Source organism: Gaeumannomyces tritici, assembly GCF_000145635.1.
Source record: "Gaeumannomyces tritici R3-111a-1 unplaced genomic scaffold supercont2.4, whole genome shotgun sequence".
In the NCBI taxonomy this organism is placed as follows: Eukaryota; Fungi; Ascomycota; class Sordariomycetes; order Magnaporthales; family Magnaporthaceae; genus Gaeumannomyces; species Gaeumannomyces tritici.
Window position 1 is genome coordinate 1,688,954 of NW_008804548.1, and position 12,853 is coordinate 1,701,806.

Below are 12,853 nucleotides of genomic sequence, written 5' to 3' on the forward strand. Positions count from 1 at the left end.
GGTCAGGTCTTGTCCCATCTCCACGAAACGTGGGCCTTTAATCTTTCAGGGATGGCCTTCTTCCAAACGAGGGAGGACGACATCAAGCCACGGCGAGTGCGGCGACATGTTTCGCTCAGAGAGCCTCGGAAACGGTCCTGACGTGAGGCCACGCTGTTATCAAGGGCAGCGACAAGCCGATGGACACGTCGTAGGCGGCCACCTGTGGTCAAGGACAAGGAAGAGGAGCGAGCGTTGCAACGAGTGCATTGTTGACTGGCTGGCTGTTTGGTTGGCGGGTGGCTAGACGCGCCCCCTCCTGGCATCCGCCCACGTATCTTGCCTGCCTCCCGAGGAGACACCGGGAGCTTCCCGCGGCCGCGACTGATATTGCCACACAATGTACACTCACCCCCTCGGTGGGCAAAGACACCCCGGTCCCTCTGCGATATGACAGTTCTCGTTCTCGTCCGACGCCGGGGTCGGCTCTTATGATCCGACGGTGGGAATAACTGGCTCCAAGCTTGCTGAATATTGCGGCCCTCTCTAGGGAGGATCGGTGGTTGGGGCGAGACCGGAAGGCCCATCTCTCAGCCCCCGTGGAGCGTCGAGACGAATAGGATGTTGTCACCGGGCTGGATCACATATTCTTCCTCACCCTCGAGCTCCCAGTCGGCGTCGTTGATCAAGACAAGGATCCCTGGGCGACTGAGAGGCCACCGAAAGTGAAAAAAAAGGAAAAGAAATCAAGGCTAGTCAGAGACGGCCTTTGTCACACACGCCCCCTCCTCCCCGCTAGGGTCTGTTCCCGACGGCCATTGCACACAAGGGAAACCATAGTGCACAGCCAAGCGATGCACCTTCCCAAGTGGCCTGTTTCGGCCGCAGACTTATGATAGGCCAGACCCGAGGGAGAGGGGATGGAGGCGGTAAAGGAGGGGGAGAGGAGAAAGTGACGAAGGGAGAGTGACGGGGAGAAAATGATCGGCGCGAACAAGGGGGCGGCGGGCTGGACTCACAGGTGGCCGTCAAGCACAAAGAGGTGCCTGCGAGCGTCCTTCATTGCGTGGCGGCACAAATACCCGATCAGGAAGGCGATAGTGGCCGGACTTCCCTGGTCGTCGGCGTTCGGGAGGGCGAGTTGGTGGCGGACTTGGTGCGAAAACAGCATCTCGAGGCCGCCACTGCAGAGCACAAGCCCGAAGGGCGCCATGTCAGCCACGGGTCCGTCGCCAAGGAGATATGACAGCGGCAAACGGCAGGAGACAAGAACAAAAACAACAGGAAGCGAGTGAGACTGACGAGAACTCAACCACAATCCCGAGTGTGGGGGCGTGCTGCTTTTCTGATGGTGGCGTTGCTGCCGCTGCCGCTGCCGCTGCCGTTGCTGCTGGGTGAGCCGTTGGCGGTGGCACGACAGCCTGCGATACGGTTGAGGAAGCGGCTGCGTCTGGAGACATTGATTCTTGTCGTCTGCTGTTTGCGCGTTGGTTGTCCGGCAGCCAAGGTTGACGAGATGGCTTGATCAAAAGATGCTGTCCTGATTTGGGCTGGAAGGTCAAACTCAACTGATGGCGCTCGCACCTGCCATCCGTTAGGCGAGGGGTCCAAGCAGAGCCAGCCGTCTCCCGGCTGGCAAGATCATGGCACAGTGTGTAGGTGTCACGTGCATGGAAAATACATACTTTGACACGTCCAGTCTGCCAATTTCCCACTGTGGCTCTTCCCCTCCAAGAGTCATGCGGCGCTGTAACGACAAATGAGGAAATTCCTGAGCGAGACAAATCACTAGAAACCCCCGCCTGCAGTAGAGCCAAGTAGGCGTGTGTATCTGTCGATCTGACGATGATGGGGTCACCCAGCATCGACGCCCACGCCATCTACATCTCGGCCGGCGCCAACAGACACAGCGCTGTTGCCGACTGGAGCCATGATGGCATCGTGGCCTATGGCAGCGACGCAAACATCGCCCTGTGGAGGCCGACTGTAAGTTGCCGTGCATGCTGCTCATACCGATCGGCTCATACTGCTTGGGCTGTTGCCCCTTTTCGACAAGCGACTAGGGCCTGATAGTCATGTGCCAACCTAGGATGAACGACCTCGGGGTGTGACGAGGCTACTGCGCGGCCATAAAGACACCGTCAAGGCTGTCAAGTTCATACCAACGGGTACGGAGGGCGACTCTGATAAGGAGACGGAGGCGCCCTCGTCGTACCTGGTGAGCGGCTCCGATGACCAGTGTCTGATCTTGTGGGAACTCGGTCATGATGGCCAGGCGCTGCTCCGTCAGACATTGCGCGAGCATACAGCTCCTATCCACTGCGTCGCCGTCTTGGGCTGCAGTGCGGCGGGGAGGAGCCGGACCTTGGCGGCATCGGGAGCTGCCGACGGAACTATCAAAATATGGACCTTAGAGGCCGGTGCTCTCCGCCTTCTACAGACCATCCAGACGAGGCCCAAATTCTTCCCCCTAGCCCTAGCCTTGAGCCAGTTGGATGGCGAGGAGAGCTCGTACATGCTAGCGGCGGCGGGCACCAAGCCGTTCGTCCAGGTGTTTGCCGCCACTGCTGCCGCTGTCGATGCCAATGGAGCGGTAGCGTCGGGCATGGATGCAATCGAGTTTAAACTCCAGGCCACCCTCACAGGCCATGAAGGGTGGGTCAGGTCGCTCGACTTTGCCTGGGAGGACGCGTCCAAGGCACCCCAGAGCGACTTGCTCCTCGCCTCGGCGAGCCAGGACAAGTATATCCGCTTGTGGAGGGTGCACAGGACCACGGCGGGCGACACGGCATCCTCCAAGGCGGCAGAGGCAGCACCAGAAGTAGACGGCGGGCCACCATCGTCTTCTTTGGCGTTCCCCGGCAAGTCGCCATCGAACAAGGCCCACAGGTTCACGGCCGGCGCCTCGGAATACTCGATATCGTTCGAGGCCCTGCTTCTGAGCCACGACGACTGGATCTACAGCGCCAAGTGGCACTCCTCACCAACGGGTGCTACAGAAGGTTGCGCCAGCAGGCCACAGCTCCTCTCCACCTCAGCTGACAACTCACTCGCTATTTGGGAGGCCGACGTGGACTCGGGCATCTGGATTACCAGCGCCCGGCTCGGGGAGCTGAGTAAGGAGAAAGGCGCCACCACGGCCACAGGGAGCATCGGTGGGTTCTGGACCGGCCTCTGGTCGCCTTCGGGCCGCACCGTCGTGTGTCTAGGCCGGACCGGCAGCTGGAGGCGCTGGGATCTAGAGGCGGGCGATTCCAGCGGCGCCGCCGCCCTGTGGCGCCAGGCACTCTCCGTGTCGGGGCACACAAAGGCTGTCACGGGCATCACTTGGTCCCGCGACGGCGGATACCTTCTGTCCACGTCATCGGACCAGACCACCCGTCTGCACGCCGAGTGGAGGGCAAGAGGCGATACTAGACAAGACGGGAACAGCGAGGAGCAGTTTGTGCCGACGTGGCACGAGATGGCCCGCCCGCAGATCCACGGCTATGATCTGAACTGTATAGACAGCCTGGGACCTTCGCAGTTCGTCTCGGGCGCCGACGAGAAGTTGATGCGCGTCTTCAGCGCCCCCAAGGCCGTGGCTCGCCTGTTGGGCCGCCTTAGCGGCAACGGTGCTATCGCCACGGGGTTGGGTGATGGAGGACTGGACGCCCTCCCGGATGCCGCCAACATGCCTGTCCTCGGCCTTTCCAACAAGGCCGTGGAGGCAGTCGACGATGAGGCGGCCGACGAGGCCGAGGCAGCGGCGGCAGCAGCCGCAGATGCAGCAGCCGAGGAAGGCGGACGCCGGCAAGACCCGGACGCGGCGATGGCGACGTCGCTCTTCCGCGCCTCTACACTGGACCTAGCCCGCCCCCCTTACGAGGACAGCTTATCACGACACACGCTGTGGCCCGAAATTGAGAAGCTATATGGGCACGGGTACGAGCTGTCGTGCCTGGCCGCGAGCCACGACGGCCGCGTGGTGGCGAGCGCGTGCCGCGCCAGCTCGCTCAACCACGCCGTCATCCGCCTGTTCGCCACCTCGCCACGCTGGGCCGAGATGCGCCCGCCTCTGACCGCCCATTCGCTCACGGCGACCCGCCTGCGCTTCAGCCCGGACGACGCCTTCCTCCTCTCGGTCGGCCGTGACCGCCAGTGGGCCGTCTTCCAGCGCGGCGCGGCGGCCACGCCGGCCGAGAACGCAGGAGGCGCCTCCAAGCCCAGCGACGACGCGGAGCTGCGCTACAGCCTCTTCCAGGTGAACCCCAAGGGCCACACGAGGATGATTCTCGACTCTGCCTGGGCCCCGGCCCTGACAGTTGGGGCCCGGGGTCCGCTGCGGGCGTTTGCCACGGCCGGCCGGGACAAGAACGTAAAGGTGTGGGTGCTGAGGGAGAAGAAGGCCGAGGTCGAGAGCGTCGCGGCTACCGCAGCCCCCACGTTTGAGCTCGCCGCTACGATCCCTCTAGAGCATGCCGCCACGGCTGTGGATTTCCTCTGGCGGCCACTGAGTGGCGGTGACGAGGCCGGTAACGGCAACGGCGGCCTAGTCCTAGCCGTCGGTACCGAGGCGGGCAAGATCTCCGCATACACCCTGGACCCAGAGAGCTGGACTGTGGTGACGCAGCATGATCTTGACTCGCAGTAAGCGACCAACCCCCGAGCTTTTGTTCCCCACCCTTGGCGGCAGTACTGACAAGAAATCCACCCAACAGCCTATGCTCCTCCAAGTCAATATTGCAGTTGGCCTGGCGGCCGGCGGATGCTGAGGCCAAGACTCCGAGCGACCAGCGGCGCGACGAGCTGGCGGTGGCGTGCGAGGACTCGTCTCTCAGGATATACCAGTTCAGGGGTCTCTAGATTAGAAGTAGGTAGACTTGATGATGAGATAATACCAAGGCAAAAAAGGATAGGTTGATTGCGATTTGGGGAGCGCAAAGGTTGCGCCCCCAGGGTATTACTTCTATTAGCATATGTATATACTGCCCCTATTTCATCATGGGCTTTATCCAGGAAGCGTTCCCACCACCTGCCGCCATTCTATGCCCCAACCAGAAATTACGAGCATGGCACGCCGGCCAACCTTGGCATCACAACGCCCAACGCTTCTCTCCACCGCGCCGAGCCCGGGGGTAGTGTGTCTCTTGCACTCGGTGCAACGAGAGACGGGATTAAAAGCAACATTTGATATAAAGCCAGCCAGTGAACCTGATGATATGGCTGGATGGTCCTTCTCCATGGAGCAAGGGAGAATTTCGTAGTATGAATTTTGTTTTCTCGGGGCGTCACTCAACCAGCCCCGAGGCGGCGACGCACCGGCCGCCTATAGCTCCCTGACCATCGTGGCGGCGGCCCGGGCGGCCGTCGAGATGGAGGACGACGACGTGGCGGCCGCTGCTGCGGCGTTTGTGGCGACGAGGGTGTGGACGGCGTCCTTTGCGAGCCCGACGACGTCGACGCTGTCGCCGTTGATGTAGAACCAGGCGCGGTTGGCCAGGAAGGCGATGTGGTGCGGCATGTAGAGGATGGTGGCGATGATGGTCAGGGCGTGGACGAGGAAGACGATGGACCCTAGGGGGGAGAGGAGAGGAGAGACGAAGGGGAGTCAAGTCAGCTGGTGTTTTATTTTGAGTTTTGACGGGGGGGAGGGGGGAGAGAGACGTACAGAATATAAACTTCTCGGCGGGCGTAAACATGTAGACCGAGTATGTGACCTCGACCTGGTACGCCTTGAGCTGCACCCACTTGCCGAACCTGTCGAGGACGTTCATCGTGGCTGGCTGGAGTGGTGGTGGTTTTGGCGGATGGGGCGGGCGTGCTTCAATTCGAACCCTTGGCAATTCGGCAGCAAAGTAGAATCGTCGGGCAGAATGTGCGGAAAAACGGCGATATGGACGTTGGGGAATGAACTTCAATCACGAGTTGCAGGAACCAAGGTGCGTGAGCAAGCCGCGAGAATCGGGGCGGTGACGATGGAAATTACATTACGGCAAGGGGAGGGTCAGGACAAGGACAAAAAAGGGTCAAGCGGCTCAACGGCCGCCTTCCGGTTCCCATTCTGCAGCCAAAGCCGCCCCCCTGTACTGAAATACCTATGGTTGATTGGTGGGCACCAGCTGCTGCAAAAGCCCAAGCAGGACCCACACCTTGTCCCGCGCCGGCGCCGCCGTCGTCCCTTGTTTGCCGGCCCCGTCTAAAGAAAGCAGAGGAAAACAACACATAGGTAGGAGGGGGGCTACAAGCCAACACAGAAGAGGCTTTGCGACAACGGACTCCCCACCGAGCCAGCTTCCCTCCCCTCCCAGCCATGGCCACCACCGCCCGCGGCGCCTCCCTCTTCGGCCGCACCCTCTTCAACGGCATGTTCGTGTCCGCCGCGCCGCAGCAGCCGGGAGCAGCACCCATCATCCCGCGCCCCCGCCGCCCCTTGAGCACAACCGCGCCGCCATGGCAGAAGCAGATGCCGGCCCGGCCCAAGCCGCCGCCGGACTCGGATCTGGAGGAGTCGTACCTCAAGGGCAGCGGGCCGGGCGGCCAAAAGATTGTACTTGCTTTACCTTGGTTTGCCCCCCATGCATTCATTACCTCTTATACACACACACCCATAAAACTAAAACACATCCCTCCCTCCCCAACTCCACAGAACAAGACAAACTCGGCCGTCCAGCTCAAGCACATACCCACGGGCCTCGTCGTCAAGTGCCAGGCCACCCGCTCGCGCGACCAGAACCGAAAGATCGCCCGGGACCTGCTCGCCGCCAAGCTCGACGTCATGTTCAACGGCGAACAGAGCCGCCAGGCCATCGTCGCCGACTCCAAGAGGAAGAAGAAGGCCAGCGCCGCCAAAAAGAGCAAGCGCAAGTATCGGAAGCTCGAGGAGCAGGGCAAGGAGGAAGACGATGATGCGGGACCGGAGCTGGAGGGGGCTCTGGAGGGGTCTCTGTCGGAATCTCAAAGTACCGGGCAGACTGCAGATACAACAGCCGCCGCTGCATCAGAAAAACACACAAGTCATACAGCACCCACGACGTAAAGCCCATAATCTTGAAATTCCCATTAGGCTTCGGACCGTCTTCTACTACCAGCCCTCGGGTCATGTAGTGCCCAATATGACGAAATCACCCACGTTGGAACCCCACCCATGACAAGTTGAGAAGGGTAAACAGAGCTAAATTGTATAAAACCTCCCGTGTACTCGTCTCCCCAGCTCCTTCGCGCGGTTACGCCAAACTACTCGAAGACACATGCCATCGTACTTTTCCTCCCGATGTAGAAAAGCCCTCCACCAACCCTCCACTATAGCAACAACTTTTCGAAGATACGCGTCTCGTGGGGCGGTCGTGAACGGCACAGGGAACTGCCTTCTTTCGTCGGTCTCTAGGGGAGTCGGTGGGGGACATGAGGGAAACAGGCTTAGGACTAGGCGCTGCGCATGTGAATGATGCCATGTCAGCCACCGTCGAGTACCCAAGCAGAAGGCATCAGACCGTTTCTCACCTTAGAAGCACTTGCGGTGGACAATCGAAGGTCCGCTCTCGTCGTACTCCTGCTTCGAGATCCACATCTGCTGGAAGGTCGACAGCGAGGCGAGAATGGAACCACCGATCCAGACCGAGTACTTGCGCTCGGGGGGAGCGATGATCTTGACCTTCATCGACGAGGGGGCCAGGGCCGTGATCTCCTTCTGCATACGGTCCGACAGACCAGGGTACATGGTGGTACCACCAGACTAGAGAGGAGATGCAAGTTAGCGGATATTACAAGTTGGCTCAACCCAGATTTGACCAAACGTACCATGACAATGTTGCCGTACAGGTCCTTACGGACGTCGACGTCGCACTTCATGATGGAGTTGAAGGTGGTGACGTGGATGCCACCGCTCTCCAGACCCAGGACCGAGGGCTGGAACAGGGCCTCGGGGGCACGGAAGCGCTCGTTGCCGATGGTGATGACCTGTCCGTCGGGCAGCTCGTACGACTTCTCGAGGCTGGAGCTCTGGGCGGCCGTCTGGATCTCCTGCTCAAAGTCGAGGGCGACGTAGCAGAGCTTCTCCTTGATGTCGCGGACGATTTCACGCTCGGCCGTGGTGGAGAAGGTGTAACCGCGCTCAGCCAGGATCTTCATCAGGTAGTCGGTAAGGTCGCGGCCGGCCATGTCGACACGGGCGATGGCGTGGGGCAGGGCGAAACCCTCGTAGATGGGGACGACGTGGGTGACACCGTCACCCGAGTCGAGCACGATACCAGTGGTACGACCCGAGGCGTACAGCGACAGGACGGCCTGGATCGAGACGTAGAAGGCAGGGGCGTTGAAGGTCTCGAAGACGATTTGCGTCATCTTCTCACGGTTAGACTTGGGGTTGATGGGGGCCTCGGTGAGAAGGACGGGGTGCTCCTCAGGAGCCACACGCAGCTCGTTGTAGAAGGTGTGGTGCCAAATCTTCTCCATGTCGTCCCAGTTCGTCACGACACCGTGCTCGATCGGGTACCGCAGAGTGAGGATACCACGCTTCGACTGAGCCTCGTCGCCGACGTACGAGTCCTTCTGACCCATGCCAATCATGATGCTGCCATGTCGCCGTTGTCAGCATTCTGTCCGCATGGCTGGAGGTTCTAGACAGGCGGCCGTCCTCTCAACCAGATAAATCCGGAACATGCCCAACCAGATGAGTTCTGGGTGCGCATGTGCCGCAAATGGGGGAAATCAAGGCGGGGGACCTGGCTACTCACCCATGATGGCGGGGACGACCAACAATGGACGCTATAAACCAACCGCAATAGAGGTTAGACTTTGCCGTCGTGCATCTTTTTTCTCTTCTTCGCTTCTCCCAGTATTTCCATTCCCCGCACACAGCCCATGGTCGTCGGGTGCCATGGCTGGTGCCGTTCGCCGCAGTCATGGCTGCTGGGAGGGATGGTGGTGGCGTAGAATGGCGCGCACCGAGGTCACAAACAAAATGCGGGGCACTTACGGAAGACAGCACGGGGAGCATCATCACCGGCGAAACCGGCCTTGCACATGCCCGAACTGCGAGGTAAGCCATGTCAGCACACCGAAACCCATCATGGCGTGTCGCCGGGCGTTGGCCCTGATTCTGGCGTCCGTCCCGGGGATCGCGTGCGTTCGACGAGGTCGAGTGGGCAGCCATGTAGCAATTGAGCCAGGGGACCAGGGCCTCGGGAGGCTGTGTTTAGTCGGTGAGGGCGCGACGGAGAGCTTACCCATTGTCGATGACGAGAGCGGCAACCTCCTCTGCAGCAGCAAGAATCGAGAATCAGTACTGGGAGCATCGAGGGCACGACGGCCGAGATGGCTCGGGCTGTGACCGTGGTGTACGGCGCGCAGAGGCGTCGGCGCCCGGGCTGGGTGCGTGGGTGCGTGGGTGCGTGCGATGGGGCAGTCGACAAGCAGACAAACATACCTTCCATTGTGGCGGATTAATGTGTGTGCTAGACTAGAAAAAAAGCAGTAGAGGCGTCAAGTGCTGAGCGAGGCTCCCGAGTCGACAGAGCGGTGATGATGGTGAAGATGCAGAAAGCGTCCGGGCCAGAGGGTGTGGGACGAAGTTGGATGGAAAGGAGGCAAGGTGTTAGATTTTGAGGTGAGGTCGGCTTTTGGTTGAGGCGATATGAATGTGGGCGTAAGCAGCAAATGGCGGGAAACGATGTCACAGCCTGGGAGCGTCCGTGCGTCGCTGACTTGTGGGCTCCTCCTTGGCTATGGGCCGCCTGGGCTTCAGAGCTCGACGCTGGGTCGACGCTGGGCCGGCCCTGTCGTCTTTTTGGTTGGCGGACCGCCGCTCCCTCCTGCAGCACCGTCGCACGCACCGCTGGATGAGCTGGGTGCTGGTGCTGGGTACTGCATTCCGCTGCTCCTTCCGTCCCAAGCGCCGCTATCGGGCTGTCGAGGCGGTGGACAGCCCAGTCAAGATCAGCGATGACAGCACAAAATCTCCGCACTAACACGTCTGCAGCCCTTTGACCCCGCTTGCCACTGTGTTGCCGTGCTGTTTCTCCCTTGCATGTGCCCTGAGTCTCTTCTCTTTGGCATTACTACAATTCATCCCCTATTAGATTTCCTTCTCGTAGCCCATGGCAGTACCGACCTCCTGGAGAGCTAATTATCGCGCCCTGGTCTCGCCAACCTGGCGGGCATTCTGTTTGTTTGTTTGTTAGTACGGGTCGGCTTGTGAGCTGTGGAGCTCTCTGGAGCGGGGGTGCGCTATGTCCATCCATGATCACGGCAACTAGACGGATTCCATTATTATGGCATAATTCGATGGAAACATGCCTTTTCCCTTGCTGCCAGCATCGAAAAAGCAGCAGCAGCCTACAGCCTAACCAGCCCTCGGACTTTCAGCCTGTGTATTCCAGGCTGCCGGTGTCGACAGGCTCGGTCTTCGGGACGATTATGTGGTTGCCATGCCCATGCCACGCGCGTCTGGCGGAACTCCTCCATCATTTCCGGGACCCCTTTTCCAGTCTGCGTTGGCCCCCTGCCGCCTGCAGTAGGCAAGGAGGCGCGTCTGCGGGTGGCTGGGCCGTCCCCGCCGCTCCGTCGAGATAATGACAAGCGCCAGTCGGACCCAGGCAGCCAAGAAACGTTCGTCTTCTGACACCCAGGACTCGCAACCACCATCGCCACTGCGGCAAAGCTGAGGCACCGACATTAAAGCTGCCACCATTAGCATTGAATCTTGACCAGCCTGCGACAGGATGCCGTCGGGTGGATCGAGATGTGGTGCACACGGCATTTCTGTGACTTGGCCGCGACGGATCCGATTGTGTCTGCCTGGAGTCTTGCGAATGGCAGACGTAATGCCAAAGCCGCGTGCTGCCAAGCCCGCGGGTTGGCTGCCTTGTTCAAGCATCACTATACGAAGGCGGTTGCATGCAAGGCCGATGTTGTTCAACCCTTCTCTGTGGAATTCTTCTGTCTCCCCCAGCCCGAGTGCGAGCCTGCTAGGTTGCATGCATCTTCTTTCCAGAAGCCTGCCCCGACGGCTGACAGCCCGAGCATACAGTGCGCAGCCGTCGCCCGATCTTTGGAGCTCCTAGGACTGTAGCTCGGGAACCTCTGCGAGCCTGTTGGCGGTAACGAACCAACCACCCCTGAACACCGGCCATTTTAGGAAATTTTGCTGCGGCCTGCCTGTAACATTACCAGCCCCTCGCCCTCTGTACCTGTACCGCTGGGCGTGCTCTCGAGCAGCACGGGGGAATGGATCTGGATGGGATTCTCCATGGTTCCAATTGATGAAACACCCAGCTGAGATTCCCGTTGATGCCATGTTCCACCCAGCATCCGATAACAGACACAAAGCCTGCACGAGCAATGCCATGGATGTCAATACCCACCCTTCTGGGGCAAAGAGGGGCAATGGCGGGGTAGATTCTTTGGCAAGTGTCAATGCTCCAAGTGTGGCAAATCAGACCAGCCACAGCCAGCCTCATCAACGCCGTGGAACCATAACCTCAACTCACCTCCTTAAATGTGATTAAACGTCGGATATCCAGACCTCATGATCGTCAAAGTACACGACTGTCCGAAATGGAAAAATACGACAAGCAACCATATGATCCGAGGCAGAGACTAGACCACGGCTACGCCGTAAAAAGGACGGCCGCCATGCACTATCTGATTACTTAATGAGGAAGCAGCCCTGTACCGCGCGTCTCTTGTAAGAGTACTCCATACCTCGGACCCCAAGGCACCGTTCGGGCTGGTCTAGAGGTTGGACAACTAGGGCCCATGTTGGAGAATATCGATGCGGTTTGGGGGAAAAGGGGGGGAAATCGGGTTGCACGACCACTTCTTCTAAATCCCATTACAAACGGCGCTCCATGCAGGCTTTTCGGAAAATTCCGTTTCAACTGCGCCTAGAGCGAGGGCACGGCTGCTACCTCACCTGCAATATGCTGGTGCTGCCTGCAGACCGACGTAGCGAGGCTGAGGCCTCGGACAGCCTCGTCACCGTGTCCAGTCCAAGCGGCTTGGATCGCCGCACCTCAATCTAGAATCGGGGCAGCGCCCTGTCTCCCAGAGGTTGAACAAGGCGTCTGTTTCCCATGATACTAATGCGGTAATTCGGAGGCACCGTGGTGCGCATGGAGATGGGGGGTGCTATGATATCTTCATTCCGAGATATTATCTGTGTTCAACAGACAACTCTTGCTATAAGAGAGGCACATCACGCTCCTTGGCGTTTTGATTCATGAAGAGAACATCAGCATCGGCCTACAGCTTCACTCAACAGTCGATCGCTACCAGCTCCGGCCTCTTACTCTCGCTTCTCACCAGCCCAAAAACCAAACCACAGCACCAACCCCTCTCCATCCACCACCACCACCACCACCACCACACCCACCATGCGCGCCTCCACCGCCCTCGCCGCCCTCCTCGCCGCCCTCGCCTCCGCGGGCCGGCCCAAGCCCGAGCCGTACGAGGCCGTGCACTAGGCCGAGTACCTGCTCGCCTCCATCCCGGACCACAAGCAGTACGACCGGCTGCGCGAGGCCATGACCGACGACGTCGTCTACGACAGCCGGCCCCTGGGCCCCGCGTACGGCGGCCTGTCGGCCGGGCTGGAGCAGACGACGGCCAACATCCGCGCCGCCTTTGGCGACGCTCTCGTGGAGCACCAGGTCGGCAACGCCCTCGTCGCCTTCACAAACGACCAGGCCACCGCCGCAAACGTCAGCACCTACCTCACCTGGAGTCGCTGGGACAAGGCGGCCCCCGGGGACGTGACCAAGACGTTCCGCATCTTTGAGCGCTGCGACGACGTCTTCGTCGTCGACCCCAAGGACGGCCGCTAGAAGCTCAAGTACAGCCTCGTCACCAGCATGGGGCCCGACGTCGAGGCCATCTACTTCAAGCCCGGCGGCGG

The 12,853-nt window shown here is 60.1% G+C and overlaps 8 protein-coding genes across 8 annotated transcripts; 4 read left to right on the plus strand and 4 right to left on the minus strand.

Moving 5' to 3' along the window:
- Positions 1-228: 228 nt before the first annotated feature.
- GGTG_07992 (hypothetical protein) lies at positions 229-1,609 on the minus strand. The gene is made up of 3 exons (XM_009225826.1): positions 1,282-1,609; positions 999-1,163; positions 229-687 (listed from the first exon to the last, which is right to left on the minus strand). The coding sequence occupies exons 1-3, from the start codon at positions 1,437-1,439 to the stop codon at positions 570-572; spliced, it is 441 nt and encodes a 146-aa protein (XP_009224090.1). The 5' UTR covers positions 1,440-1,609; the 3' UTR covers positions 229-569.
- On the plus strand, positions 582-5,082 carry GGTG_07993 (RNA polymerase II Elongator subunit). The gene is made up of 3 exons (XM_009225827.1): positions 582-1,965; positions 2,069-4,608; positions 4,680-5,082. The coding sequence occupies exons 1-3, from the start codon at positions 1,825-1,827 to the stop codon at positions 4,822-4,824; spliced, it is 2,826 nt and encodes a 941-aa protein (XP_009224091.1). The 5' UTR covers positions 582-1,824; the 3' UTR covers positions 4,825-5,082.
- On the minus strand, positions 4,857-6,012 carry GGTG_07994 (hypothetical protein). Its single transcript, XM_009225828.1, has 2 exons — positions 5,630-6,012; positions 4,857-5,535 (listed from the first exon to the last, which is right to left on the minus strand). The coding sequence occupies exons 1-2, from the start codon at positions 5,733-5,735 to the stop codon at positions 5,288-5,290; spliced, it is 354 nt and encodes a 117-aa protein (XP_009224092.1). The 5' UTR covers positions 5,736-6,012; the 3' UTR covers positions 4,857-5,287.
- Positions 6,013-6,148: 136 nt separating this feature from the next.
- GGTG_07995 (peptidyl-tRNA hydrolase domain-containing protein) lies at positions 6,149-7,244 on the plus strand. Its single transcript, XM_009225829.1, has 2 exons — positions 6,149-6,525; positions 6,608-7,244. The coding sequence occupies exons 1-2, from the start codon at positions 6,412-6,414 to the stop codon at positions 6,995-6,997; spliced, it is 504 nt and encodes a 167-aa protein (XP_009224093.1). The 5' UTR covers positions 6,149-6,411; the 3' UTR covers positions 6,998-7,244.
- Positions 6,999-9,635, minus strand: GGTG_07996 (actin). Its single transcript, XM_009225830.1, has 7 exons — positions 9,386-9,635; positions 9,186-9,216; positions 8,936-8,991; positions 8,694-8,724; positions 7,759-8,530; positions 7,462-7,693; positions 6,999-7,390 (listed from the first exon to the last, which is right to left on the minus strand). Exons 1-6 carry the CDS (start codon positions 9,390-9,392, stop codon positions 7,463-7,465), a joined length of 1,128 nt encoding a protein of 375 aa, XP_009224094.1. The 5' UTR covers positions 9,393-9,635; the 3' UTR covers positions 6,999-7,390; position 7,462.
- Positions 9,636-9,683: 48 nt separating this feature from the next.
- GGTG_07997 (hypothetical protein) lies at positions 9,684-9,926 on the plus strand (the record flags this gene model as incomplete). The annotated part of the gene is made up of 1 exon (XM_009225831.1): positions 9,684-9,926. The coding sequence occupies one exon, from the start codon at positions 9,684-9,686 to the stop codon at positions 9,924-9,926; it is 243 nt and encodes an 80-aa protein (XP_009224095.1).
- Positions 9,927-10,303: 377 nt separating this feature from the next.
- On the minus strand, positions 10,304-11,208 carry GGTG_07998 (hypothetical protein; the record flags this gene model as incomplete). The annotated part of the gene is made up of 3 exons (XM_009225832.1): positions 10,304-10,836; positions 10,986-11,075; positions 11,148-11,208. 3 exons carry the CDS (start codon positions 11,206-11,208, stop codon positions 10,373-10,375), a joined length of 615 nt encoding a protein of 204 aa, XP_009224096.1. The 3' UTR covers positions 10,304-10,372.
- A 1,124-nt stretch (positions 11,209-12,332) lies between these two features.
- GGTG_07999 (hypothetical protein) lies at positions 12,333-12,782 on the plus strand (the record flags this gene model as incomplete). Its single annotated transcript, XM_009225833.1, has 2 exons — positions 12,333-12,413; positions 12,462-12,782. 2 exons carry the CDS (start codon positions 12,333-12,335, stop codon positions 12,780-12,782), a joined length of 402 nt encoding a protein of 133 aa, XP_009224097.1.
- Positions 12,783-12,853: the final 71 nt, after the last annotated feature.